At 43.6% G+C, this 27,330-nt stretch overlaps 1 protein-coding gene and 1 long non-coding RNA gene across 2 annotated transcripts in view; both read left to right on the top strand.

The window, feature by feature from the left end:
- LOC143415830 (uncharacterized) overlaps positions 1–27,330 on the top strand; it is a 235,675-nt gene that overhangs the window by 4,859 nt on the left and 203,486 nt on the right. The gene's annotated exons all lie outside the window — the stretch shown is intronic.
- On the top strand, positions 22,136–26,443 carry LOC101485054 (dehydrogenase/reductase SDR family member 13). Its single transcript, XM_004572182.3, has 6 exons — positions 22,136–22,409; positions 23,490–23,608; positions 24,134–24,257; positions 25,023–25,195; positions 25,425–25,578; positions 25,729–26,443. The coding sequence occupies exons 1-6, from the start codon at positions 22,283–22,285 to the stop codon at positions 25,986–25,988; spliced, it is 957 nt and encodes a 318-aa protein (XP_004572239.1). The 5' UTR covers positions 22,136–22,282; the 3' UTR covers positions 25,989–26,443.

The raw sequence follows: 27,330 nt of genomic DNA, 5'->3' as shown, positions 1-27,330 counted from the left end.
TGCATTTCATCTAGCATCTAGTTACCCACTCTGGAATTAAGGCATACAGCTGTGACATCTGTGGAAAAACTTTCAGCCAGAGAGAGAGCCGAAATATACACCTACGCATTCACACCAGACATGATGTGTACTGCTGTGAACAGTGCGGCAAAGAGTTTATAACTCACACACACTTACAACGACACATGTTTACCCACACTGAGGAGAGACCTTATCAATGTGACCTGTGTGAGAAGACTTTTAAATCTCCACATTACCCGAGAGAACACCAACAGATCCACACCAGAAAGAGACTCTACAAGTGCAGCTACTGTGAGGTATGTATTTATATTGTTATCTTGTCATTTTAGCCTGACTGTTTGGAACAACTCTGCTCATTAAACTGTGTTAGCATGTTAGCAATTCTACTGCATGGAAAAGCAGCTCTGAGTGATTATTCAGATTTTCCTTTCAGTTATGATTTTAGTATTACTGTAGTATTATGGTGGTAGTATTGTAGTTATTGCAGCCCAGTAAACTGAGTGTGTTAACTGAAACAGTCAAATGTAGTTGGACGTCTGCAGAGATGCTCTTTATTTCAGGCGACGTTCAGGATACAAATGTTGAAGGACTGACTTACACTGTCTTTGTGTCTTTGTTTAGAAGCAGAGCGACACACATGGATCCAGTTCTCAACCCTGTCATCACTGTGGTGGTGGGAAAGACTTTCATTGTGACCTCTGTGGAAAAACTTTCAGTTGGCAAGCTGCCCTTAAAACACAACGTAGACACACTGGAGACAAACTGAAATACTGCAAAGAATGTGGGAGAAGCTTCACCACACCAAGTGATTTAAAACGACATGAACTGATTCACAGTGGGGTTAAAAAGCACCTCTGTGATCAGTGTGGGTCATCCTTCACCACTGCAAGGGACCTTAAATCACACGAACGAGTCCACATCGGAGAGAAACCACAGAAGTGCAGACACTGTGACAGAAGCTTCTCACGTTCAAGTACTCGTAACAGGCATGAACGTGCACACATGGAAGGAAACTACAGCTGTGACCAGTGTGACAAGAGCTTCAGGAATCTCAGTTCATACTCTGCACACAAACGATCCCACGTTACTAATAAACTGTTTCACTGTTACCAATGTGCCCAAACATTCACCTCATTGTCTGCTCTGTGCAAACATCAGCGCGATCACTCAGGGCTGAAATCACTCCCATCACTGGATCACAGTGAATCTGAAGACACAGAAAGATCCTCTGGTTTCTGTGTCAGACTCAAAAAGCTTGAGATCAGGCTCCACAGAGTTCAGATAGAATCATTTAAACTTGTGTTGAACTGAACTGGTTGCTGGGCTGAACTTCTACATAATACAGATCTACATGGGATCTTCTTTTCTGTGTTTTACTGAGTCTGTTTTGTTCTTTTTTCTCTGTCCTGGTTTTGCTCGTCTGTAAATGATTGAAACTCAGTCAAATAGTTCATTGTTCTCCAGCAAAACGTTTTGGAAACTCATGTTTAACGTTTAAAACTCTGACATGTTTTAGCACACAAGGCTTCATCGGGGAGTTCACTCATGATTGGACCATGAGAACAAAGGTTTGTAGTTCTTTCAAAGAGAGTCTTGGAGATGTTTGATGTTTCTGTTTTTCTGAAACCACCTGAACTATTTTTCTTGCTTTATGTAGTGTGGAAGTTTTTAATGTTTCTTCATCTGTGATGTTCTTGAATGTGTTCACGTGAAGATGGTACAAATAAACTGTCCTTTCAGCTTTAGCTCCTAATTTATTCATTATTTATGGATGTAGCACAGCAGTCGTCTCTTGATTAACACATGGAGGGCTCGGGATCTGATGGTGTCGTCTCCCTAATTTGCCCACTCAGTAAATCTCACTCATGGCCAAGAAATTGAAATAAACCTTGTTTCCCTGCTGGATAGTGATCCACTGTAACTCTGCTCCTCCTTCCTGTTTAGGATTTCTGTGGCTGAAGTAAAATTCCCTCCATCCATCACTTATCCCAGCTAACCCAAAGTGAAATAAAGTTTTGCTCGTCTTAAAAAAGCATTACAATAATGGGCATTACCAATGCAAACTGAATGATACAGAAGATGAAAGAAGAGACTTTGATCAGTTAATAAAGCTCATGATCTGGATTCATTGTGGCTGCTACACAGATACTTCTGGGTCACTTCTCTCAGTTAGGAACCTTCCTCACCAAACTGACTGTTGGACCACACCCCTGGTTTCATGAGAAATTGTTTCAGCCATGATTTCTCTTCCTGTATTTCAGAGTAAAGACTGAAGTGACAAATGGAAGCATGTTTAAAAAACACAATGTGAGAGAGACGTTGAGGTCCTTAGAAGTTACCCTGGGTTTTTCTGTCACCCTGCTAGATGTTACACACCTTGTTATTGGACTGATTTCTACTGCTGGACTACTCCTGCGGAGAGTAACAATACTCTTACTAATTAGCTCCCTTTCACACCTTTGGGGATATTTATTTTTGTGTTTGCAGCGCTGTGAGCCAGAACAGCGAGAGAAAAATCTGCAACAGCGACGAGCCGAATGCTTACGTGAATCGCAGCAGCTGCACATGTGCTACGCTGAATTAGAGGATATCTTTGCTCTGGATTTCTATTTCTGCTTTTTCATTTCTATATGATTCTTCTTGCATCTAAACAAAGATGATTCAATTTGCTAAATGTTGATGGCTCTTCGTGCTCAGGTGTAAATGAGACGTAATATTTGCTCTTGGTTTGGTTCTTCTGTACAGAACCTTGCAGTACAACAGAAACCTAAAAACATTATTTGTAGTTGTTATTCTTAGTTGTTCTGCTGCCTAAATACCACAGGGTCTGATTATGAAGTTATTGAGCTGCACATACGTTACGACCTGCTTAAGTTCGAGGTCACAGCGTCTGTAGAGCAGCTGGAACATAATGAAGTCTACAAGGTTAAAGTTTTCTCTTCAGTTATTGTTCTTTCTGCTGCTTGGTTTGATGGATCTGAGAGCTTTTGTTTTTATTATTGTTATTATAATTGTCATTAATATTTTACTCTCTAGAAGCTTTAAAATAGTGTTTGTGTTTGAAAAAATTGATTTAAGAATTGAACAGAAACATCTGTCCTTCTGAAAATCGCCCAAAGGCACGGAGACAAAGTCAAAGGATGCAACCTGTAACTTTCTCTTCCTTCATGTCAGGACCATCATCCATGATTTATATAAAATGCATATAGCAACAGTAGCACTTTAGTTTGGACTTCATGATTTCTGTAACTGGAAAATATTATTTTGTTTAAAGACAGAAGACCGCATAGTTGCAACATCAAAGGGAAATATTAATTAATTAGCATCAAGTATATTTGTTGCTTAAGCGTTTGCACTATAACTTAAGTAGGATTATAACTTTTAAGGAAGGAAAGATTTCAGATATTTAGTTCACTGCTTCAGTTATTTTATATGAAATTAAAACATTTACGTTGGTCAAATATGATGCTCTAAGTCAAATAAAAGTTTGAAAATAAATGATGTATTTTTAAATGCTGCAACAAATGTTCACAAAAAGTAACTATAATTAAAACCAGTTAAACAAAATAAAATGTTTGAATCATGCTTAACCAAATGCCAGGCTGCAGAGCTGAACCTAAAGTATACGTAGAAAGATTTCAACATCTGAGCAGTTTTTAATGTTTTTATCACATATAAATGTCACAGCAGTGGGTCCTGGCCCAATGCTTTGTGTTTTTGGTTTTCTTTGACTCTTGTTTTTCTTGGTTTTTGTTCTTCTTATTTATCAGGCTCTCAGTAATCTTAGTTCTCCCTCCCTCAGTGTTCATTTCAGCCTGTGTTTAGTTTCTGTTCCCGTGTCCCACGTTTCATCGTTTCATGTCGAGTCAGCCCTGTCTCTCTGTTTCCTGTGTCTCCCCAGTCAGCCCCGCCTCCCTCGGGCACTCATGTGTGATACAGAGTAATAAACCTGACTACATTTGCTACACTCTCTTTATTACCTGTTACTTTAAAATTCATACACTAATTATGTCTGCCCATCTCTCTAATGTGAAGGTCAAAGGTCAACATCCCAGTGACATAAGAATAATCCCAAAGGGGCAAAGGCAGCGGTTAATTTAGCATATTTAGCATTAAGGGTACAGCAAGGATATACTTGTACTTATTGTGGCAGGGGAGTGGTCTCTGGCCTGCTGCAGTGGAGGCTGGTGGCGGGACGTTGGACGGCACAGGTGAGGGTGATGGAGCTCATGACTCTCCCCTTTATAGTGACGGAGGAGACTGGCGTGGGGGAAGCGTGTAGTGGAGGAAGCCGAGGAGAGAGCTGGTTTCTGGCTACAAAGACGGCGTCAAACCAGAAAAGATTGCTTGTGGTCAAATGTCAAAGGAGCTTGCAAAGAAAAGCATCTGGACTTCCTTAAGTTACTTAAAGACGTTTCACCTCTCATCCGAGAAGCTTCTTCAGTTCTAAGGTCAAATGGTGGAGAGTCCCAGATATAAACCTAGTGGGAGTTTCCCCCCAGAGAGGGACAAAAGGACCCCCTGATGATCCTCTAATCGCCTGAGCCAAGGTGTGAAACTGGGTGTGGGTCCCAATCAGCCAGAGTTTCGGGTGAGCTCATTGTGAAACCTGGCCCCACCTTATCATGCGAATTCCTGAGGTCAGATGGCCCAGGATGTGAGTGGGCGTTAAGGCGTCTGGGAAGGGATCTCAAAACTGGTTTATAGATGGCAGAGAGTTGGTGTCGTAAACCCCGCCTCTGTTCAAAGATGGTCGCTCACAGTGGACATAGATGGCTTCTTTCACTCCTCTTTCAAACCATCTGTCCTCTCTGTCCAAAATGTGAACATTGGCATCCTCGAAAGAGTGTCCTTTATCCTTTAGATGCAGATGGACTGCTGAGTCTTGTCCTGTGGAGGTGGCTCTTCTGTGTTGTGCCATGCGCTTGTGAAGTGGCTGTTTGGTCTCTCCAATGTAGAGGTCTGAGCATTCCTCGCTGCACTGTACAGCATACACCACATTGTTAAGTTTGTGTTTTGGCGTTTTGTCTTTCGGGTGAACCAGTTTCTGTCTGAGCGTGTTGCTGGGTCTGAAATACACCGGGATGTCTTGCTTGGAGAAAACTCTCCTGAGTTTCTCTGATACGCCGGCTACATAGGGGATGACAATGTTGTTGCGTCTGTCCTTCTTATCCTCCCTCGCTGGTGTCTGATCTTCTTTTCTGTGCCTCTTTGCTGACTTTAAGAACGCCCATTTAGGATAGCCGCACGTTTTGAGTGCTTCCTTTACATGTGTGTGTTCCTTCTTTTCCCCTTCAGGCTTAGAGGGAACATGTTCTGCCCGGTGGTGTAGGGTCCTGATTACTCCAAGTTTGTGTTCCAAAGGGTGATGGGAGTCAAAGAGGAGGTACTGGTCCGTGTGTGTGGGCTTCCGGTAAACTTCGATGTTGAGGTTGCCGTTCTCTTCAATGTGCACAGCGCAGTCCAGGAAAGGCGAACAGTTGTCCTTTGTGTCTTCCCTGGTGAACTTGATGTTTTTATCCACAGCGTTAATGTGCGCAGTGAAGGATTCCACTTCTTGTGTCTTGATTTTGACCCAGGTGTCGTCCACATATCTGTACCAGTGGCTGGGTACTCTTACTTTGAAAGAGCCAAGAGCCTTCCTTTCCACTTCCTCCATGTAAAGGTTGGCTACAATAGGTGACACGGGGGAGCCCATGGCACAGCCATGTTTTTGTCTGTAGAAGCCTTCGTTGTATTTGAAATATGTAGTGGTGAGGCAGAGGTCTAACAGTGTGCAAATCTGATCGGGTGTGAAGTTGGTCCTGTCCTCCAAGGAGCTGTCTTCTTGTAGTCATTTTCTGACCGTCTCCACGGCCTCCGTGGTGGGTATGCAAGTGAAGAGAGAGACTACATCAAAGGACACCATGGTTTCATCTGGATCCAGGGCAAGTTTCTGGACCTTGTCAGTGAAGTCGGTGGAGTTCTTGATGTGGTGTGGGGTGCTCCCCACGAGAGGAGCAAGGATGGTAGCAAGGTGTTTAGCAATGTTATAAGTGGCTGAGTTTATGCTACTGACTATGGGTATGAGTGGGACAGCTTCCTTGTGGATTTTAGGAAGTCCGTAAAGTCCGTCTGATCTCAGGAATTTGCATGATAAGGTGGGGCCAGGTTTCACAATGAACTCACCCGAAACTCTGGCTGATTGGGACCCACACCCAGTTTCACACCCTGGCTCAGGCGATTAGAGGATCATCAGGGGGTCCTTTTGTCCCTCTGTGGGGGTTACTCCCACTAGGTTTATATCTGGGACTCTCCACCATTTGACCTTAGAACTGAAGAAGCTTCTCGGATGAGAGGTGAAACGTCTTCAAGTAACTTAAAGAAGTCCAGACGCTTTTCTTTGCAAGCTCCTTTGACTACGATGACCTGGATGACTGAGAACCTTCACAGACATGTTATTTACTAGCTAATCTTAAATGACTGTTCAGTACAGAAATGAAGCCCAACAATCATGTTTTACAGTCCTGTGGTGTCACGGTTCTGGGTCCGTTGGACCCAGTATTTTGAGTTTATTATGTTTTGGTTTATTTTGCATTATGGATTGTTTTCTGATGTTCTGGTGCTTTGTTTATTATTATCATTATGGATCTGTTTCTGTTATTCTTGGTGAGGGATCAGTTCTTAGGTTTTGGGTTCTCATGTGTATTGCAGTTTCTGTTCAGTGTCTAGTCTGTCTCTCAGTGTCATGTCTGCATCTTGTTTCCTGTCTTATTGTGAAAGTCTTTGTCTTATGTTAGTGTGTGCAGCTTAGCTCCCCCGTCTCGTTAGCCCTGATCTCCCCCAGCTGTGTCTCCCTTCTCTGGCCCATTCCCTCATTACTACCCTGTGTATTTAAGCCCTGTGTTTTCCCATGCTCGGTGTCGCGTCGTACCCTCAGATTATGCCTGTGTGTTCCTGTTCTCCGGTTTCTGTGGTCACTTCATGTTTTGTTTTCGTACCAGCAATAAAGCTGAGGTTTTTGAGTTTCACGTTAGTGTCTGAGTCCTGCGTTTGGATCCTCATCTCCGCCTGCCCGCACACAGAGCCCTGACATGTGGTCTCAGACTCAGATATTTATCAAATCACACAAAGCTCATGTAGAAACAAATGTACAAAATATGTTCTCCTTCATTTCTGTCAAACAAAGCTGTATGAAACGTTTCCAGCGGTTGGTATTGTAACCCAACCAGTGCAGGGGCCTCCCTACACCCCGGACTCTGCGTTGTGTAAGTTTGTGTTGGATTGGGGTGCACAGTAGAGAGACCAGTCAGACACAGGTGTTCAATTTGTGGCTCGGACCGCGCCGTTTATTCAGATGCCGGGGCAAACACCACTCCAACTCTGCTGCTGTCCCTTTGCAAATCACAGTAAACACTGCGTGTTTATCAACATAGTAAAAGCCAACAACAAATATATAAAAAACACATTAAGCAAAAATAATCATGTCCTTACAAAATTCCTTGGTCTCAGGAATGAGTATGACACAAAACTAACATAGCAGGATTACCAGCAAACTGTAGCTGAAAAGCTAATGCTTCATCTTGCATTACTTTGCCCGAATGGGTGCTCTGCTAACTAGCGGGAATGTAGCCCGAAATTGCGGCAGATATTACCAAATGAAACATGCACACAAACTGCTCATACTCTCTTCAGGCAATACATGAACCTCTCAATATACAAAATATATGCTCGGCTTAAATGACAAACCGCTATTTTACACAGTGGAACACTTATTTTTAAACAAAAAACCAATGCAGTACACCACTGACAGTGCTTACCTTTGCAAATCACAGTAAACACTGAACCAAGATGGCGCCCGCGCGAACGAGAAATCTGAACTACTGTGTCCTACAGAGGACAAATAGTCAAAATTGCTTAGATCTACCATACATATGCAGCTCAACAGCGACACCTTGTGACTAATTCCAGTCACTGCCTTACAGTATCATGGTTGCTAAGCAACCTGGGCAGCGTGACGAAGGCTAGACCCTAGTCCCATTTCACAAGCCTACAAGCCTCGCACTTCCAGCCTTAGCGGTCTTTGAGTACGCTGACCTTGAGGACCGTTAAGGCTGCAGACCCTGAATTGGGATACAGCCCATGTGCTCCATGTGCTCCACCTGGTCTGATTTCCTGGTTCCCATCATACTCCTTGCTGGTGTCCAGGGTAACCACTTTTGTGTCCATGAACCGCCATTTTGAAATCCGCCATCTTGTGTCCATAGTAACTATTTTGTTTACAGTCGCCATCTTGGAACATTAGCTTTAGCCTTAGCTCAGTGTTAGCTTCCATATTAGCATTAATGGGAATTAATATAAAGTTTATTTTACCATCATTTAATTATTAGCTGTCGCTACCCGATCCGTACCGGAAACCCAATCGGTACCACACATGCTCAAATCTTATGTCACTTCCTCTCTTTGCCAACATTGCAATACTGCTACGTAAACATGGGAAATGTTATAGATCTCTATGTGGCTGGTTTGAAAGAGGAGTGAAAGAAGCCATCTATGTCCACTGTGAGCGACCATCTTTGAACAGAGGCGGGGGTTTACGACACCAACTGTCTGCCATCTATAATCCAGTTTTGAGATCCCTCCCCAGACGCCTTAACGCCCACTCACATCCTGGGCCATCTGACCTCAGGATATCACATGATAGGGTGGGGCCAGGTTTCACAATGAGCTCACCCGAAACTCTGGCTGTTTGTGAACCACACCCACTTTCACACCTTGGCTCATGTGATTAGATAGAGGATCATCAGGGGGTCCTTTTGTCCGTCCTTGGGGGGAAACTCCCACTGGGTTTAAATCTGGGACTCTCCACCATTTGACCTTAGAACTGAAGAAGCTTCTCGGATGAGAGGTGAAACGTCTTCAAGCAACTTAAAGAAGTCCAGACGCTTTTCTTTCCAAGATCCTTAGACTACGATGACCTGGACGACTGAGAACCTTCACAGACAAAACAGAGGATCAGTCAAAAATGTTTTATTTCTTTTTCTCCAAAACTTCTGCTCTTCGTATTTGTTTATTTTACAAGAAATCTACAGCAAAGTAAAGTTTTTGTTTATCCAGTTTTATTAAATGGAACTGTTTTTGCTTGCAGCCCACCTTCAGGAATAAAGGCAATAATGGCATCATCAATAGTACTTCAGCTTCCATGTTTAAAGGACTGCCGTGGCACAGGATATTTAAGTATCTATACTTCAATGGATACACACAAAAACAATTTAAAAACCTGAATACTGGTCAGTTTTTCAAACAGTATACCGAGTGTCATTGTGATTATAAAAATAAATAATTTCCATATCTTTAAAACATATATGCACATTATATATCACTCATCCAAGTTACTTCTTCAGTCATTTGCACATTATAGATGCATGAATAGTAACATTTGTTTAAATCTATTGCGAAGTTGGCAAAAAGGTTTGTACAACCCTGTGACAGTATAAAGTGTGTGAAACATGATACTTGACCTTGGCTTAGTCCATCTTCTAACAATTCACAACCACAGACTGGTGTGCTTCGTTGTTGTTTTGTCCTCTCTGAGCAAATGTCAGGCATAGTGTTGGAACTCACCGCTCCAGGATTACAGACAACTTGACATTAACCAAACAACTGCAAATAATCTTTTAAATCTTACTTTACCGACCCTTTTCTTTTGCTTAAAAATTACAGGATGTGTGGTTAGCCCTTACAGAACTCATAGGTCAGCAACTGGATTTCTGAAGTGGTGTCTATGCAATGTCAGGAGAAGGCTTCGTTCTGTCAGGAAGAAGAATTAAGCACCAAAGGAACCCCAAGAAAATGTTGATCTTGCCTGGTTTGTTTCTGTTTTTTGCAGCAATCTAAGGTCTGTTGATGGCTGCTTCAAAGCATTTTTTGTTTTTGTCATGGTCCTGAGTCTGACGACTCAGTGTTTTGTGTTCTTTATTTTATTCTATGTGCTTGTTTATTCTGTTATATCTTTTGTTAAGGTTTGCCATTTGTTAGGGTTTTTGTTCTATACCTGCCTGCTCCCACTTCTCTGAGTTCCCTCTGTCTATGGTGTCACACTGTCTGCTTGTGAATCTGTCTGTTTAGTTCAGTGTCTTGTCTGGTTCTCTGTGTCTGTGAGTTTCCTGTTTTATTCTGAAGGTCTCTGTCTCAGTTTATGTTTCCCCCATCCCGTCAGCTGTGATTTCTCCCAGGTGTGTTCCCCTCCTGTCGCTCATCCCTTGATTACTGCTGTGTGTATTTAAGCCCTGTGTGTTCTCCTGCCTGTTGCTGGCTCATCTGCGTTATGGCCCTCTGTCGTCATTATCTGTTTCAGTCTGTGTCATCTACCTGCTTTGCCATTTCAGGTCTGTATTTTGTTAGCGTTCTCCAGTTTAGGTTTAGCTTAGTTTCCATCCACACCTTTGCCCTTTCTGTTTATATTCCTCCTCAATAAAAAGCCCACTCGCATCACTTATGCCTGAATCTTGGGTCCTTTAATAAATTCCACACAGCTCTCCTCGCTGACCGTGACAGTTTTTGATGAAAGTTACCCGAAGTCATGGCCCAAGTTCAGGAATCCCTTCGCACTGTCATCTATACCAGGAATAGATGAATCCCAGGACATGAACCAAATATGGTCAAATGAATGAGGGCTCTTTTAGCTACGATGGAAGCGTAAAATGTTGCTCATAAAGGTGCATGAAATAATGTGAGAGGGAGATTCCCTCTGGCACTTTTCCAAAGTGTTGATGTATGTTAAGTCCTGAGATAATCATCAATTCATCAGTTTTTCTTTTAAAGTTAAGAGTTTTCACATTTAATTTGTTCTAAAAACTTGTTCTATGTAATATGTTCTGTATATCATACAGCAATAAAAATATTTTTTATTTTATTATGTTTTGAATCTAGTTATTATATGCTGAATTTTATAGCAAGTAGAAACCCAAACATTAATGGTAATATAACCCATGGGTTCTGACTTTCAACCCAAAGTTTGGTAACCTCAACTTCAAACATTGGTCAATTTAACCCAATTTCTGGATAGTTATCCTAACCCAGTGTGCTTGGTGAAACCAGTAAACCAACCCTGTTAAGTTGAAACAACCCAGCGTTGGCTCGGTCCGTATTTGACCCAGCGTTGGGTTACTGATTGGGGCATTTTTAATACAGCGTTTCTAAGAGTGTAGCATTATTTAAAAAGTCTAAATAATTGATTCATAAACTATTTCAATGTGCATCGATACATTTGCAGATTATAAAATGAGCTAGTTGTGAGTATGCTAAAGAGGTTTTATAACTACGATTTCATAATGTAACTCGGGCAGTTACTTATTATTAGTTAAGTCTTTTGTGTGACCTCATCTATAAATTTGTTGTATTTTTTTTAAATGATTTCAAGATGGCGCCTAGTATGGCAGCCTCGTCGCGAGCTCCCCCAAGCAACAGCTGTTTTCTGTGTTTAATTTTACTTTTCCTTCATTTTTTCGCGAGTAGCACATGTCTCCTTGTGTACAACCGACAAACCTTACTGGACATAAAAGACGGTCTTTCTTATAACTTTCCGGAGTTCAAGTTTTGCAACACGGTCGCTCCGTTTGCAGACCCCCCCCCCCCCAATTCATCTCACCTGAGACGCCTTTGTTCTCTGGCCCTGGAGGCCGCAAACGCCGACACAGGGAGAAGATCTGGCGTTCTGGTTCGACTGAGACGGCGCACTAACAGACCACCGTTACCCAGTTTATTACTGGCTAATATGCAGTCTCTGGAGAACAAGCTGTGCGAGCTTCGGGCACGGATCTCATTCCAGCGAGAGATGCGGGACTGCTGCGTGATCTGCCTCACAGAAACCTGGCTATCGGACAAAGTACCGGACTCCGCAATACAACTGCCGGGGTTCTCTGTGCACCGCGCGGACAGGTCACAGGATCTTACTGGGAAAAGCAGAGGCGGTGGTGTGTGTTTCATGATCAACAACAGCTGGTGTGATTATGCGAACGTGCACCCGGTCAAATCCTTCTGCTCACCGGACCTGGAGTACCTGATGATTAAGTGCCGGCCATTCTGGCTACCGAGGGAATTTACAGCAGTGATTATTACGGCTGTTTACATTGCTCCACAAGCCGACACTGACCGTGCACTCAGGGAACTGTACAGCGCGATCAGCAGCGAGGAAACCGCACACCCAGAGGCAGCGTTTATCACAGCCGGAGACTTTAATAAGGGAAACCTGAAGAAAGTCTCACCCAAACTCCACCAACACATCCACTTTAACACTCGTGGAAATCGGCTACTTGACCACTGCTACACCTCTTTCCGGGATCCATACAAAGCCCTCCCCCGCGCCCCATTTGGCCAATCAGATCACCGCTCCATCCTGCTCCTGCCCGCCTACAGGCAGAAGCTGAAACAGGAAGCTCCAACCCGGAGGGCGGTGCACTGTTGGACGGACCAATCGGAGTCTGCGCTGCGGGACTGTTTTGATCACGCGGACTGGGAAATGTTTCACGTGGCTGCTAGGGACATTGATGAGTACACAGACTCAGTCTGCGGATTTATCAGGAAATGCGTGGAAGATGTCGTCCCATCCAGAACAGTTAAATCCTTCCCAAATCAAAAACCCTGGATTAACGGAGATGTTCGCGCGGCACTGACGGCACGGAGCACCGCCTTTGCCTCCGCAAACACATCGGACTACAAACACGCACATTACCAACTCCGGAAGACAATCAAAGCAGCCAAACGTGAGTACAGGGACAGGGTGGAGCAACAGTTTGACAACCCTCGGAGTATGTGGCAGGGACTAAACACGATCACAGACTTTAGAGGGAAAACCAGCACACCGCAGACCACGGCCTCTCTGTGTGAGGATCTAAACGTATTCTACGCTAGATTCGACGCAGCGAACACCATGAGACCGGACAGTGTGCGCACCGCGGATGACGTCAGTGCGCGCACTGTGTCTGAGGAGGATGTGCGGAAGTGCTTCAGGAAGGTGAACGCACGCAAAGCTACTGGTCCGGACGGGATTCCCGGCCGCGTCCTCAAGTCATGCGCGGATCAGCTGGCTGGAGTGTTCACGCACATCTTCAACCTTTCCCTCTCTCTGTCTGTAGTCCCAGCCTGCTTCAAAATGGCCACCATCGTCCCTGTACCCAAATCCTCCACCATCTCCTCATTGAACGACTGGCGACCTGTAGCCCTGACCCCCATCGTAAGCAAATGCTTCGAGAAGCTGGTCAGGGACTTCATCTGCTCTGCACTACCCGACTCACTGGACCCTCTACAGTTCGCATACCGCCACAACAGGTCCACTGATGATGCCATAGCCCTGACACTACACACTGCCCTGTCACACCTGGAGAAGAGAGACACGTATGTGAGGATGCTGTTTGTAGATTACAGCTCAGCATTCAATACCATCGTTCCCTCGAAGCTGGACAGGAAACTGCAGGATCTAGGACTGAGCAGCTCCCTCTGCAGCTGGATCCTTAGCTTCCTGTCTGACAGACGCCAGGTGGTCAGACTGGGCAGCATCACCTCATCCCCCGTCACACTGAACACTGGTGCTCCACAGGGGTGTGTACTGAGCCCTCTCCTGTACTCACTCTACACCTACGACTGCACGGCCACTAACAACTCCAACATCATTGTGAAGTTTGCGGACGACACTACAGTGGTGGGTCTTATCACCAACGGTGATGAGACGGCTTACAGGGAGGAGGTCAGCGCCCTGACCCACTGGTGTCAAGACAACCATCTCACCCTCAACGTCGCAAAGACAAAGGAGTTGATAGTGGACTTCCGGAGGTGCAGAGAAGTACACACCCCCATCACCATCAACGGCGCTGCTGTGGAGAGAGTGAGCAGCTTCCGGTTCCTTGGTGTACATCTGGCTGAGGATCTTACGTGGTCAGTACACACAAACAAAACAGTGAAGAAGGCGCAGCAGCGCCTCTTCTTTCTCAGGAGACTGAAAAGATTCGGCATGAGCCCCCGCATCCTCAGGACCTTCTATCACTGTGCCATTGAGAGCATCCTCACTGGATGCATCACCACCTAGTATGGCAACAGCACCGCCTACAACTGCAAAGCTCTCCAGCGAGTAGTGCGGTGCTCTGAACGGATAATTGGAGGTGAGCGTCCCTCCCTCCAAGACATCTACAGGAAGCGGTGCCTGAGGAAAGCGGGGAGGATCATCAAGGACTCCAGTCACCCCAGCCATAAACTGTTCGGACTACTTCCATCAGGAAGGAGGTTCTGCAGCATCCGGTCCCGTACCAGCAGACTGAGAGACAGCTTTTTCCATCAGGCCATCAGACTGCTGAACACGTCATAGACACCTCAGCTTCACTACTGGAACTTTAACATTATGCACTCCATACTGTACAGTAATGCCACTGTTTTGCACATATTCAACTCTGTATATTTTTATATATTTTATTTATTGACTCTATTTAATCTGTAAAATATGTGTATACACACACACACACACACACGTAGGAAAACATTTAGTATACACATCCAGAAATTATTTTTTTTGCATATACTATTATATGCTCTCCCCACCCCCCTCAGGCGCAGTGCCAGGCCCACCACAAAGACTGTTACAACCTGGCTGGAAAATGCTCTCTCCAAACTACAGGACTGCTTCACAGAGACAGACTGGGACATATTTGAACACCAGGACCTAGAAACATTCACAGGATCAGTACTGGACTACATCAAGTTCTGTACTGCAAATGTGACAGTGGACAAAAGCATTCGGGTTTTCCCAAACCAAAAACTCTGGATGACCAGCGAGGTCCGCTCACTCCTCAAAGCCCGCGATGCCGCCTTCAGGTCAGGTGACAGAGCTCTGTACAGGGCTGCTCGAGCTGACCTGAAAAGGGGGATTAAAAAAGCCAAGTCAGACCACAAAAGGAACATCGAGTCCCAGCTGTCCAGCAACAACACACGAGAGGTGTGGCAGGGAATGCAAGACATCATCAACCACAGAGGCAGCACTGCGAAAACAGAAAACCCGAGTGTGCAGCTGGCAGAGGAAATAAACAGCTTCTTCGTCCGCTTTGAAACACCACAACAGCAGCATTCATCTGCTTCAGCCCTGCTCCCATCCTCATCCTCACCTGGTTCCTGCACCGCTCCACTCACTGTAACAGAGCACGATGTCAGACGTGTCCTCCTAGCAGTGAACCCCAGGAAGGCAGCCGGTCCAGATGGAGTACCTGGCAAGGTGCTAAGAGCATGCGCACACAAGCTCACCCTCATCTTCACCAGACTCTTCAACCTCTCACTGGATCAGGCAGCCATCCCATCCTGTCTAAAATCAGCCACAATCATCCCAGTGCCGAAGAAGTCTCCCATCTCCAGCCTGAATGATTACTGCCCTGTGGCCCTCACACCGGTGATCATGAAATGCTTTGAGAGACTAGTCCTTCAGCACATCAAGGATTACCTCCCCCCAGAATTCAACCCCCACCAGTTTGCATACCGTGCAAACAGATCCACAGAAGACGCCATCGCCACAGCCCTCCACGCTGTGCTGAGTCACCTAGAGCAGCGGCAAAGCTACGTCCGAATGCTCTTTGTGGACTACAGCTCAGCCTTTAATACAATCATCCCGGACATCCTCATCACCAAACTGGTCACTCTTGGCCTCCCTCCTCTCACATGTGCCTGGATAAAGGATTTCCTCACAAACCGGCCCCAGACTGTAAGACTCGGACCTCATCTCTCCTCCACTCGCACACTGAGCACCGGCTCCCCACAGGGCTGTGTGCTGAGCCCCCTCTTGTATTCTCTCTACACCCACGACTGCAGTTCGACCCACAACAACACTCATCATCAAGTTTGCTGATGACACCACGGTAGTCGGACTCATCTCGAAGGGAGACGAGGCAGAGTACAGAGAGGAAGTCCTGAAGCAGGCAGCATGGTGTTCAGAAAACAACCTGGCACTGAACACTAAGAAAACCAAAGAGCTCATTGTTGACTTCAGGAGACACAGCACTGACTTGGCCCCCTCTACATCAACGGGGAGTGTGTGGAGAGGGTCCACACCATCCGGTTCCTTGGTGTCCTCATCTCTGCTGACATCTCCTGGACAGGAAACATCTCAACGGTCATCAAGAAGGCCCAACAGCGGCTGCACTTCCTGAGAGTCCTCAGGAAGTACAAGCTGAACTCCAACCTGCTGCTGACCTTCTACCGCTCGTCCATTGAGAGCCTGCTAACCTACTGCATCACGGTATGGTACGGCAGCTGCACCAAAGCAGATAGAGCGAGGCTTCAGAGTGTGGTCAAGACAGCACAAAAGATCATCGGCTGCCCTCTCCCCTCCCTGATGGACATTTATGCCTCAGCAGAGCAGCAAACATTATCAAGGACAGCTCCCACCCTGGCTTCAACATGTTCAGCCTGCTTCCCTCAGGGAAGCGCTACAGGTGCATCAACACAAAAACCCACAGACTCAAAAACAGTTTCTTCCCCAAAGCAATAACCACCCTGAACTCACACATGCACCGATAACACAGCCCCCCACTTCCCACTTCCTCTATGGACCACCACTGTGCAATACCAATTCTATGTGCAATAACTATATACATAACACTATTTATTACATATTACTTACGTCTTGTATATTGTACATTATATATATATATATATATATATATATATATATATATATATATATATATATATATATATATATATAGACGAGGAACCATCATGGAAGGACAGGCCCCTGCACGGTATGTACCACCGGCAGATAGAGGAGGTGGCTGATATCCAGAAATCCTACCAGTGGCTGGACAAAGCTGGACTGAAAGACAGCACAGAGGCACTAATCATGGCAGCACAAGAACAAGCTCTGAGCACAAGATCCATAGAGGCTGGGGTCTATCACACCAGGCAAGACCCCAGGTGCAGGCTGTGTAAAGATGCCCCAGAGACAATCCAGCACATAACAGCAGGGTGCAAGATGCTAGCAGGCAAGGCATACATGGAACGCCATAACCAAGTGGCCGGCATAGTGTACAGGAACATCTGTATAACCTGGAAGTCCCGAGGTCAAAATGGGAGATGCCCCCAAGGGTGGCCCCCAAGGGTGGCGGAGAATGACCGAGCTAAGATCCTGTGGGACTTCCAGATACAGACGGACAAAATGGTGGTGGCTAACCAACCGGACATAGTGGTGGTAGACAAACTGTTTGTGGTAGACAAACAGAAGAAGACGGCCGTAGTGATCGATGTAGCGGTTCCGAATGACAGCAATATCAGGAAGAAGGAACACGAGAAGCTGGAGAAATACCAAGGGCTCAGAGAAGAGCTCGAGAGGATGTGGAGGGTGAAGGTAACGGTGGTCCCCGTGGTAATCGGAGCACTAGGTGTGGTGACTCCCAAGCTAGGCGAGTGGCTCCAGCAGATCCCGGGAACAACATCGGAGATCTCTGTCCAGAAGAGCGCAGTCCTGGGAACAGCTAAGATACTACGCAGGACCCTCAAGCTCCCAGGCCTCTGGTAGAGGACCCGAGCTTGAAGGATAAACCGCCCGCAGGGGCGTGCTGGGTGTTTTTTTTTTTTATATATATATATGTGTGTGTGTGTGTGTGTGTGTGTGTGTGTGTGTGTGTGTGTGTGTGTGTGTGTGTGTGTGTGTGTGTGTGTTTTTCCCTATGTTGATACTGTCCATATGTACATAGCGCTGCAGAACTGTACCCCCCCAGCATGTTTACACTGAGTAGGAGATGCTCTGTATCTCATTGTACAACTGTATAGTGACAATAAAGGCATTCTATTCTATTCTATTCTATTCTGTATATTGTACATATGTTTATTAGTTTCAGATTTAGCCATTCGTATATTTTGCCTGTTTATGTTATTGTGTTTTGCACAACTCTGTTGCTTGTGAAGCTCGCACACAAGAATTTCACTCACATGTGCTGTACCAATGTACCTGCACATGTGATGTGACAATAAAAGAGATTTGATTTGATTTATGTACTCGTGTGGTACATGTATTTTGATTTTTGTTGCCATGATGCCAGGTATTCTGTCCCTCCTGTTATTCCTAAGGTATGTTTTTTATAAGTTTGTTATATGGCGGATCATAATCATTCGTTCTGTAATTAACTGTTGCAATATGTCAGAAAATATGTTTATTCCTGATCTTGTCTGGGCAAAGCCTGCCATCTAGTGGGTTGACAGGGTAGCGCCATGTTAGAGCGCAAGCAGTGGTTTTCTCCCAGCGCTCGACAGGGAAGGTCCATTTGGCTGTCTCTGTAAATTCCTGCATCTGACGCCCTTGAAAAGGCATAATCTGTAAGTGTGGCAAAACGGTTTATTGTTGCAACTTATTAGTACCTTGTTCAGCAAAGTAATGAGTTTCTTGTGTGTTTAGCGAGTTTGTTACATTACTAGCACAAGCTAGCTGTTAGCCCTTTGTTTAGCCTGCTAACATGAAGCATACCAGCATGTGGTGTTAGCTGTATCTCCTGACATCTCTGTATCTCTTGATTGTGTAGTGACTGTTTACATAAGTCAACAATATTTAATGTAATCTTTGTGTATTTGTATGGAGAGTGAATACACTGTATTCTGTTTCTGTTATTACAGTTTTACAAAAAGGAAAATAAGGATCAGTAAAGCTCTGAAGAATGCCACGCGGTCTCCTGAGTGTTTACTGAAGCCATTTAATGTTTAGCTCACTGCATAAGCTGGATAGAGACATTCAGCTGAGGGCAGAAGACCAGGTCTTTCTTGGAAATGAGATTTTTAATCTAAATGAGATTTTTTTTAACCTGGATAAATAAAGGACTAAATTTATTTATCCAGAAATAAAAAAATTTAAAAAAGTATTCAAATGTTTAGCAAAACATTGTGGTTGGAAATAATTAGTAACTTGCATTCAAAGTAATATTTACACTTCTTTTCAAATGCAGTTTTATTTCTGTTAATTTCTGTCAAAGAAACACAGTATGCAGAGTATATCATAGCACAGAAATGGCAGTGATGTTTTTAACTCTCATATCTACTAGAAAATTTAAATACATAATAACAAAATTAATCAGTATTTTAACTGCTTTTTCTCAATGTGACAAACAAATGGAAGTGCAATTAGCCAGCAGGTGGCACCACAGCATTGCTTCAGTTGTCCTGCTTCTGTGGCAGAACAGCATGTGTGCAACATGCAACAAGTGCCTTTAAAAAACATACTCAACAACTCGATGAAATAGGGATGAATTAGAAGTTTTGATGCAACAGTTTTAAAGAAAACAGTCAGAGAAAAGGTCAAGGGTGTTGGACAGCATGGGGTTTGTAAAGTCAATAATAATTTTTTAATTTAATGGAAATGCAAATTCAATTTGGACTATTAATTATATATATATATTTATATATGTATATATGTGTGTATATATATATATATATATATATAGATAGATAGATATGTATATATATTGTATTGTATACACTGTAATGTAGGCAAAGTTGCCTCCATTTTTATAATTTGTTATTAATATTTTGTACATTTGTACATTTCAAGGACTCTTCTGTTTTTGGAGTGTATTTATTTATGTATCTGTATTATATTATACAAACACATTAAAAGTGAATGTCTGTCCAAAAAATGCACTCAGTTTACTTCTTACTCACTGTGAGCATCATTCATTATCCTCCCAGTTATTAAGGTTAGGATATGTATTGTTTTTATTCCAATCCACTCTTCTCTTGCAGAATTTAAATAACCTTTATCAGATTTGACGGTTTTGTTACAGACTTTTCAGAAAAGTGTTTTGCTTTTCTTTCACACATGTGGGATTAAATTGTGTCAAAATGTACAAAACAGTGATGTCATGTTTTGTGACGAGGACCCAGGCACAGAGAGACTTGATGAATTTAAGAATCTTATGATTTAAGAAAGAAATTTGCAGACTTGCACAGAGATGGTAAAATTATTATGACTGATAATGGAGACGAGGACAACAGACGACAGGGAGGAACAGGGGTTTAAATGCACCAAGGAGACAGTCACAGGGAACTCGGGACAACTGGAGACATTTAGGGATGCAGGGACTGACAGAGACCGGGAAGAAGTCTCTTCGTGACATTTATCTTGCCTGGCTGGGCAGCTCTCTGGGTGCTCAGCACCTCCAAAGCTCTGATCCTGGAGTCTCCCCTGCCATGACGTCAGTGACGTAGTTAAACTACAGAAATGTATTTGCGCAATGTCATTAGAAACATCCGGTCTACAAGCGATGCTGATAAGATGATGCATATACTTATTACTTTTAAGCTAAATGATTGTAATTCATTAGGTCACTCTAAAAGCCCTGAATAGCCCTCAGTTGATGAAGAAAGCTACAGTGAGATAAAGAGGTTCCAAATTGAGAGACTTGAGAAATGGCGATCACAGCAGTGATTACAATGAAATGTTTCTCCCACTGAAAACCTCTTTGAGAATCATCTCTCTTGGCAGTCTGAAGAACATCACCAGAGCATTATTTGGTCAGATTACAAGATGTTTTTTTCAGAACAGACAGAGTGGAGTGACCCTGGGCAGACATGATAGTAATGTCTGGCCAGACATGAGTGCAAAACATGTGGAGTAAACAATCTAGAGATATTCCTGCATGATAATGATTAAAAAATGCTTTCAATGTCAAACAAGAGTTTGGGAATAAAGTTTGACACCGCTGACCTGAACAAGTATGTTGCCTGATTTGAATCCCACAGAACACCTGAGGGAAATTTGAAGAGAAACGTGGGGAACAAAAAGTAAGACACAAAACAAAACCCTGCAGCAAGCACAGATAAAAAACATGTTGTTTCAAAAATATTGCATGTTTTGTCAGAGCCAAAGAGGCCTGATTCAGTCATTGACAAATACAGATGCACGTATTCATGCCAGCACTGTCCTGCTCACCAGAAAAGTTCCATTTTCACTGATGTGGAAATCTTACAGCCAAATCTGCTAAGCAGATCTGATTGTTGGTTTGATCGACTGACTGTGACTATATGTTAGAGGCTGTGAAACATTCTTATTAAACTATTTTAGAATAAGTTACATTTTGGGAGCAAAAGCAGCAACAGCTACATTTGTGATTTTTGTGTTTTGTTTCCTTAAAAACTAAATCTAGATAAGATAAGATAAGATAGAACTTTATTAATCCCTCGGGTGGGTTCCTCTGGGAAATTCGACTTCCAAAAAAAGCACAGCAACGACCAAAGTTACAGTTACAGAACTGTTATATACACACACACACACACACACACACACACACACACACACACACACACACACACACACACATATATATAAATACAGAGACAAATATAAATAAAATATACAAAGGGGATAAATAGAATAAATAGGAATAAAAAATAAAAATACAAGTGAATTGCACATTTCAAGTATTGAGTCTATTGCACTGTTGACTATTTACAAAAAGTATTGCACAAGGTATTGCACAGTGAGGTGAAGAGGCACTACAGCTTAGTTGTTCCCCCCTCCTTTGTCCTCCTGTTTCCCCTCCCTCTCCCCTCCAGAGAGGAGTTAAACAGTCTGATGGCGTGTGGGACAAAGGAGTTTTTAAGTCTGTTAGTTCTTGTCTTGGGGAGAAGCAACCTGTCACTGAACAGACTCTTCTGGTTGTTTATGGCCGTGTGCAGAGGATGCCCAGCATTGTCCATAATGTCCATCAGTTTCTTTAATGTCCTTTTCTCTGCCACTGTCACCAGAGTGTCCAGCTTCATGCCGACCACAGAGCTAGCCCTCCTGATCAGTTTCTCCAGCCTGGATGAGTCCCTCTTTGCTGTGCTGCTCCCCCAGCACACCACAGCATAGAAAAGTACTCCAGCAACCACTGACTGGTAAAACAACATAGACAGTGAAAGAATGAATTAGTTACACTGACATATAACTATCAGAGGCAATTATTAATTATGGAAGATTTTAGGTGAAAGTTCGACACTTTGGTATCTGGAGGGATGTTTGCATGCTTTCCATATTTTTCTGTAAATGCTTTCGCAGTAAATCTTTATTAAGAGACACGCGGGTGGGGTGAATGCGTTTCTCAGGTGTTCAGAGTGAAAAGCGTAGGTCACGGTGCTCTGACGTTTACGTCATTCCACAACTGGTCCGACCGGTCGAGGAGCGACTCGCTGGCACGTCTCAGATGAAACTCATCCGACAGGCGTGTGCATAAAGACAGATCCGCAGCTCAGCAGCCAGACGCGAAGTTCTCGGCCGACATCCACCATGGTTCCCCTCTTGTTTGTGGCCGTTGTACTTCTGGGAGCATACGTCCTCCTCACACAGACTCTCTTCAAAAGGGCCAAATGCAAAGGAAACGCCGCGATGTCAGGGAAGACCGTCATCATCACAGGTGAGACCGGCATCAAGCGCAGTTTGTACCAAACAGACCGACTGCTAACGACACCAGCATCAAAAATGACGAGGTGTAGAAAGTGTGCCTACAAACAGCTGCTGTGTGTGCAGCTCGCAGCGTTCAGCGGATTTTCCTTTCATAGGTTTCTTTACTTCCTCTTACGAGGTGATAAGGATGTTGGTGTTTGATTATGATAGCGACAGTGAGTAAAGGTACATAACAAGTTTTGTTAAATCTGCAGATGATGAGCAAAAGAAAAGAAGCCGTTAAATGTATGTTTCCTTCAATATTGCCACGAAAAAGAGGCTTCGAGTACGACGGACTTTCGACGGTACCGACCTACATGTAGATCGGCTTTCAGGAAAAACCTCGTCAAAAATAAGTGAACAGTAAATATGACATTTAAGCCGATTCAGCAGTTATTTCTAAATTCAAGTAAAAATCAGTTTAACACTTGCATCTCTAAACTGGGTTTCAAATTTCAAATTCAAATTCAAATTTTTATTTGTCACGTACACAGTCATACACAGTACGATATGTAGTGAAATGCTTGGACAACTGCTCGTGACCTAAAGAAAACAAAAAAGGAAAAGGCTATGAATAAGATAGGAAATAAATATGAAAAATTAAAAAGGGTAAATTTAACTAGGAAGGAATAAAATATAAATTAAGGTTAAAAATGAAATAACTGTACAACACAAATTAGAATGAAGGTTTGTACAGAGAGGGAATTCTCATCTAAACCTGAGCGTCGTCCTCCTCTCTCTTCCCTCTGAGGTCGGGGCCAGTTTTTATGCCACAAATCTGTGCCGATAGCAAAATCGGGATTTGCACAAATGTGATTGCTGCAATGAAAGAATTAAAGATGCGTTTTTCTTTGTTTTTGTGCTTTTTACTTTGGACGGGAGTGAAGTTTACAACAAAGGTGGAAGTGAAAATCTAGAATTCTTGTTTGCAATTTAGACAGGTTTCTACTAGCCTTCAGATAACACCACATTAAACACTTGCATGGATGATAGTTCTTGTTTGTGATGGTTTGGGTAGATGTTGCTTATTCTTTTCCTGCTCTTACTGTAGGAGGAAATACGGGCATTGGTAAAGCCACGGCTTTGCATCTGGCCAGGAAAGGAGCCAGAGTGATCCTGGCCTGCCGAAACAGGAACAAAGCTGCAGCTGCCATTGCAGAAATAGAAACGGTGAGAAGAACACACTGATGCATTGGCCACAATTTCCTCATGCTGTATGAAAGTTAATCCAAAGTTTCTCAGAAAGGAGCACTGACATTTAAAACAATAACTTGTGCAGTCGTCAGCAGGGAGTGGAGGCTTGTTACACAACGTCCTATCATGCTGTAACTGGCTGATGTGTGCTTTAGGTAATTAAAGCAGCTGAGAAAAAGAAGACAAGCTAAAGTAGTATGTGGATATGACTGTTTATTTATATTCATTCAGTAAGTACAATATGACAATTTTAAAGGACTGAAGCTGTGAAAGGAGTTAACCTTTTAAAGGAGGAGCTGACAGAGAGCACAAAACGATGCACACAGAACTTTAACGGGATTTACATGATCCTGCTGAAACGAGCTGAAGCGTTCACTTCTTTCATTGATGGTAATGTTTGAGCTGTTGCTTTAAGGAAAAAACAGTAAAAAGGGATTGAAGTGAAACACTGAAGTGCAAGTTAAATGTAACCTTCACTGAATCACAATGATCTTCTTCCAGCAAACGGGAAGTACAGACGTGATCTACGTGCACTTGGACCTAGCCAGTCTGAAGTCTGTCCGCAGCTTCGCCGAAACATTCCTGAAAACGGAGTCTAGGCTGGATTTGCTCATCAACAATGCTGGTACACACACTACTACACAACACCACAATGTCTACTTAGTTGCAAGTACGAGGTCCATACATCCATTTTCATCTAAACCAACCTCTGAGAGCCAGACACCATTAGGAGGAAATTTATTTGTTGAACTTCTCCACTTGGGGTATCAACTAATGATCAAGTCAGAGTGAGCATTCCCGATTTTCCACCTGAGAACTATGGCCTCAGACTTGCTCCTGTTTGTGTTTTCATCACAGCTGTGTGCTGGAGGTTGTTGCTTTATGAAGTTCACAAAACCAGGTCGTTTGTTTAAAAGAAAAAAAAAGATTTGAGAGGCTGAAATCAACAAAACCTTAAGCTTCCACTCAGAGAGGGCCTAGAAATTCTGCCCAAAAAAGTATGAACAGGATGGGTGACAAAGGGCAGCTCTGGAGTCTGAAACTCACCATCAAATGACAACAAAGAGACAGAAGTGACCAGAAGCACAAAATAATCACAATCGACTTTGAAAAGACACCGAATAGCCACAAAGACGTCAAACGGCTATGTTGTGCAAAGCAGCCAGATTGGCCTCAAACACAAATTGATGTAAACCACTTGAGAGACAGACAAGTTTATCACAGTTGCCGTATCTGTCAAAAAGACGTGCAAATACAGTTTTTAATGATGAGCAGCAGCAGTGGTGATTTGTCTGTTCTACGGAGACAGAGAAGAATCTAGAGAAAACAAGCTTCAAGAGATCAAGGAAGTACAAAGATTTCAGAAACCATTGTTCCAATATGTCCCCAGGATTGGTGGCAGACGGGCGGACTGAGGACGGATATGGCATCGAGTTCGGGGTGAACCACTTGGGTCACTTCCTGCTGACCAATCTGCTGTTGGAGAGGATGAAGAAGACAGGGGGAGGACGAGTGATCACGCTGTCCTCCATGGCTCATCGCTGGGGACACATTGACTTTAACGTGAGTTTGCAATAATTTAAAGAGAGCTTGGAGATGTAAAGCCATCCTCACTCTGGAACAAGCCTTTTTCCGTCTTTTGGGACTCTTATTTTTAAAAATGCTCTGCTCTAGTATTTCAGTAGTACGACTGAAGAGGTGATCATAATGACATCACAAGTGATGTTGTTGCACGTCTTTCACCTTCACCTGTCTGAACAGCTTATTAACAAGGTTGTTTTTGTATCTTAAGGCTCTGGTTGCAAACAAAGACCTGGGAACTGGCAGATACAGCTGGCAATTTTTCCATGCGTACTGCAACAGCAAACTGTGCAATGTGCTTTTCACCCATGAGCTTGCCAAGAGGCTGAAAGGAACCGATGTCACATGCTACAGTGTCCACCCAGGTAACACACTGGTTTACCTTTAATCAACACTCATTTTAGGCCATATATTACTGTAATTCAAGCTAAATCAACTGTTACTATCAGCATTTTATCCAAACTGAACACTAAAGGCAGTAAGTATGTGATTGCTCTTTGCCTTCTGCCCTGTAGGTGTTGTCCGGACTGAACTGTCTAGAAATGTCGGCCTGTGGCAGAAGATTTTCATCCAGCCTGTGGCCTGGCTGCTGTTCCTGGACCCAGAGATGGGAGCTCAGACCACACTGCACTGTGCCCTGCAGGAGGGAATCGAACCTCTGAGCGGGAAGTACTTCTCCTGCTGTGAGGCACAGGAAGTGTCCGCTCATGCCCGAGATGACAAGGTGGCCCTGAAATTGTGGGAGGTCAGCGAGAAACTCTGTGGACTGGGATAGATTTATTCACCTCGCTATAAACAGGTTGTCGAGTCCATGAGCGATGAGCTGTCATTCTGTCCTTTTAACAGTATCGGTGATACGGTGCTATATGAACATCTAGAACTGCTGTTCAGCACTTTTTTTTTCTGAAATTTAAACATCATTTCTGGTGTTGAATTGGTGTTGTTGCAGTGCCATCAGCAGGATGGAAGCTGGGAATAATCATGTTCACAAGTGTCTTTTTTTTTTTTTAATATGGTGTGTTTGTTGGGCGCTGCTGCATATTTGGTATGTTACTGTTCTGTCACCTGTTTGTGAGACAATAGCAACACGTTTTAATAGTTTCGTCATATTTTTTTTTTAAATAATTTTTTATTTTGTATTTTTATGTAAATATTTTTGAGTTCTTTGTACATTGTGTTTATACTGAGGTCCTTACTGAAGTTTGCCTTAATAAAAAATGTCGACTAGAATCTGTCCTCTTGGAATACATACCAACCGTCCCGATTTTTCCGGGAGAATCACAAATTTCAGTGCCCCTCTGAAAAACCATATCCCAGAATTCAAAGCACTGCTCAGCAAGTTCCAGTTTCCAACAATGGCGGCAGCTAGCTAGTTTTAATGTTACTCTTATTATTCTTTCTGGGTCGCAAAATAAACTTTAAACATATTTCCAGGCGAAAATGTAGCTGTGTAAACCTCAAATATCTGCGCCGACGAGAACGGCAAACCCCCGCGGTTCTTTGCTGCTCAGGTTAAACAGGAAAAGTCACTCAGATAAGCTAAAATGTTAGTGTTTGGCTTTTTTCAGTGTTTTATTTGTTCGTGAGTAAATCTGTTTGGCTGAGATGACTGGATTAAATAAAACTTTATTAAGCCCTCAGGAGGAATAAACTTCAAACAGAAAACTGATTAAACAGAAGCGTGCGATGGTCGAGAGTTTACGCCAGCGTCCGGGTATACTTTAGATAGCAAGGAGCAGACGGCAGAGTTTCACTCCACCGAGAGAGCTCGTGAAGTAATTCTGACAATTTCATAGTCATTCACTTCCAGCCTACCCGGCTTTCAGAGGACCCGCCCACTTAGACCGCGAAGGCCTCAGGTGGACGCAGTCTCTGAATTTGGAGACCCGCGCTGTTTCCAGGCGGACAATAATAACGGTGACATTTAACTTATTTTATCTGTTAAATAAACATTGTAAAAGTTTTTTGTATATATAAAAAAACATCCGTTTGGCTGTCTCCCTGATTCTGAGTTCTCAAGGTTGGAAGTGTGCCTCTTTTCATGGGACCAGAAGTTTGTTTTTCCTTTACCAGCCAGAATGTAAGTCTGGCTGTGACATTTTATTCATTTGTGGCTT

This window comes from Maylandia zebra, unplaced genomic scaffold (assembly GCF_041146795.1).
Source record: "Maylandia zebra isolate NMK-2024a unplaced genomic scaffold, Mzebra_GT3a scaffold09, whole genome shotgun sequence".
Taxonomy (NCBI): Eukaryota; Metazoa; Chordata; class Actinopteri; order Cichliformes; family Cichlidae; genus Maylandia; species Maylandia zebra.
This window is presented reverse-complemented; position numbering and strand designations above follow the sequence as displayed.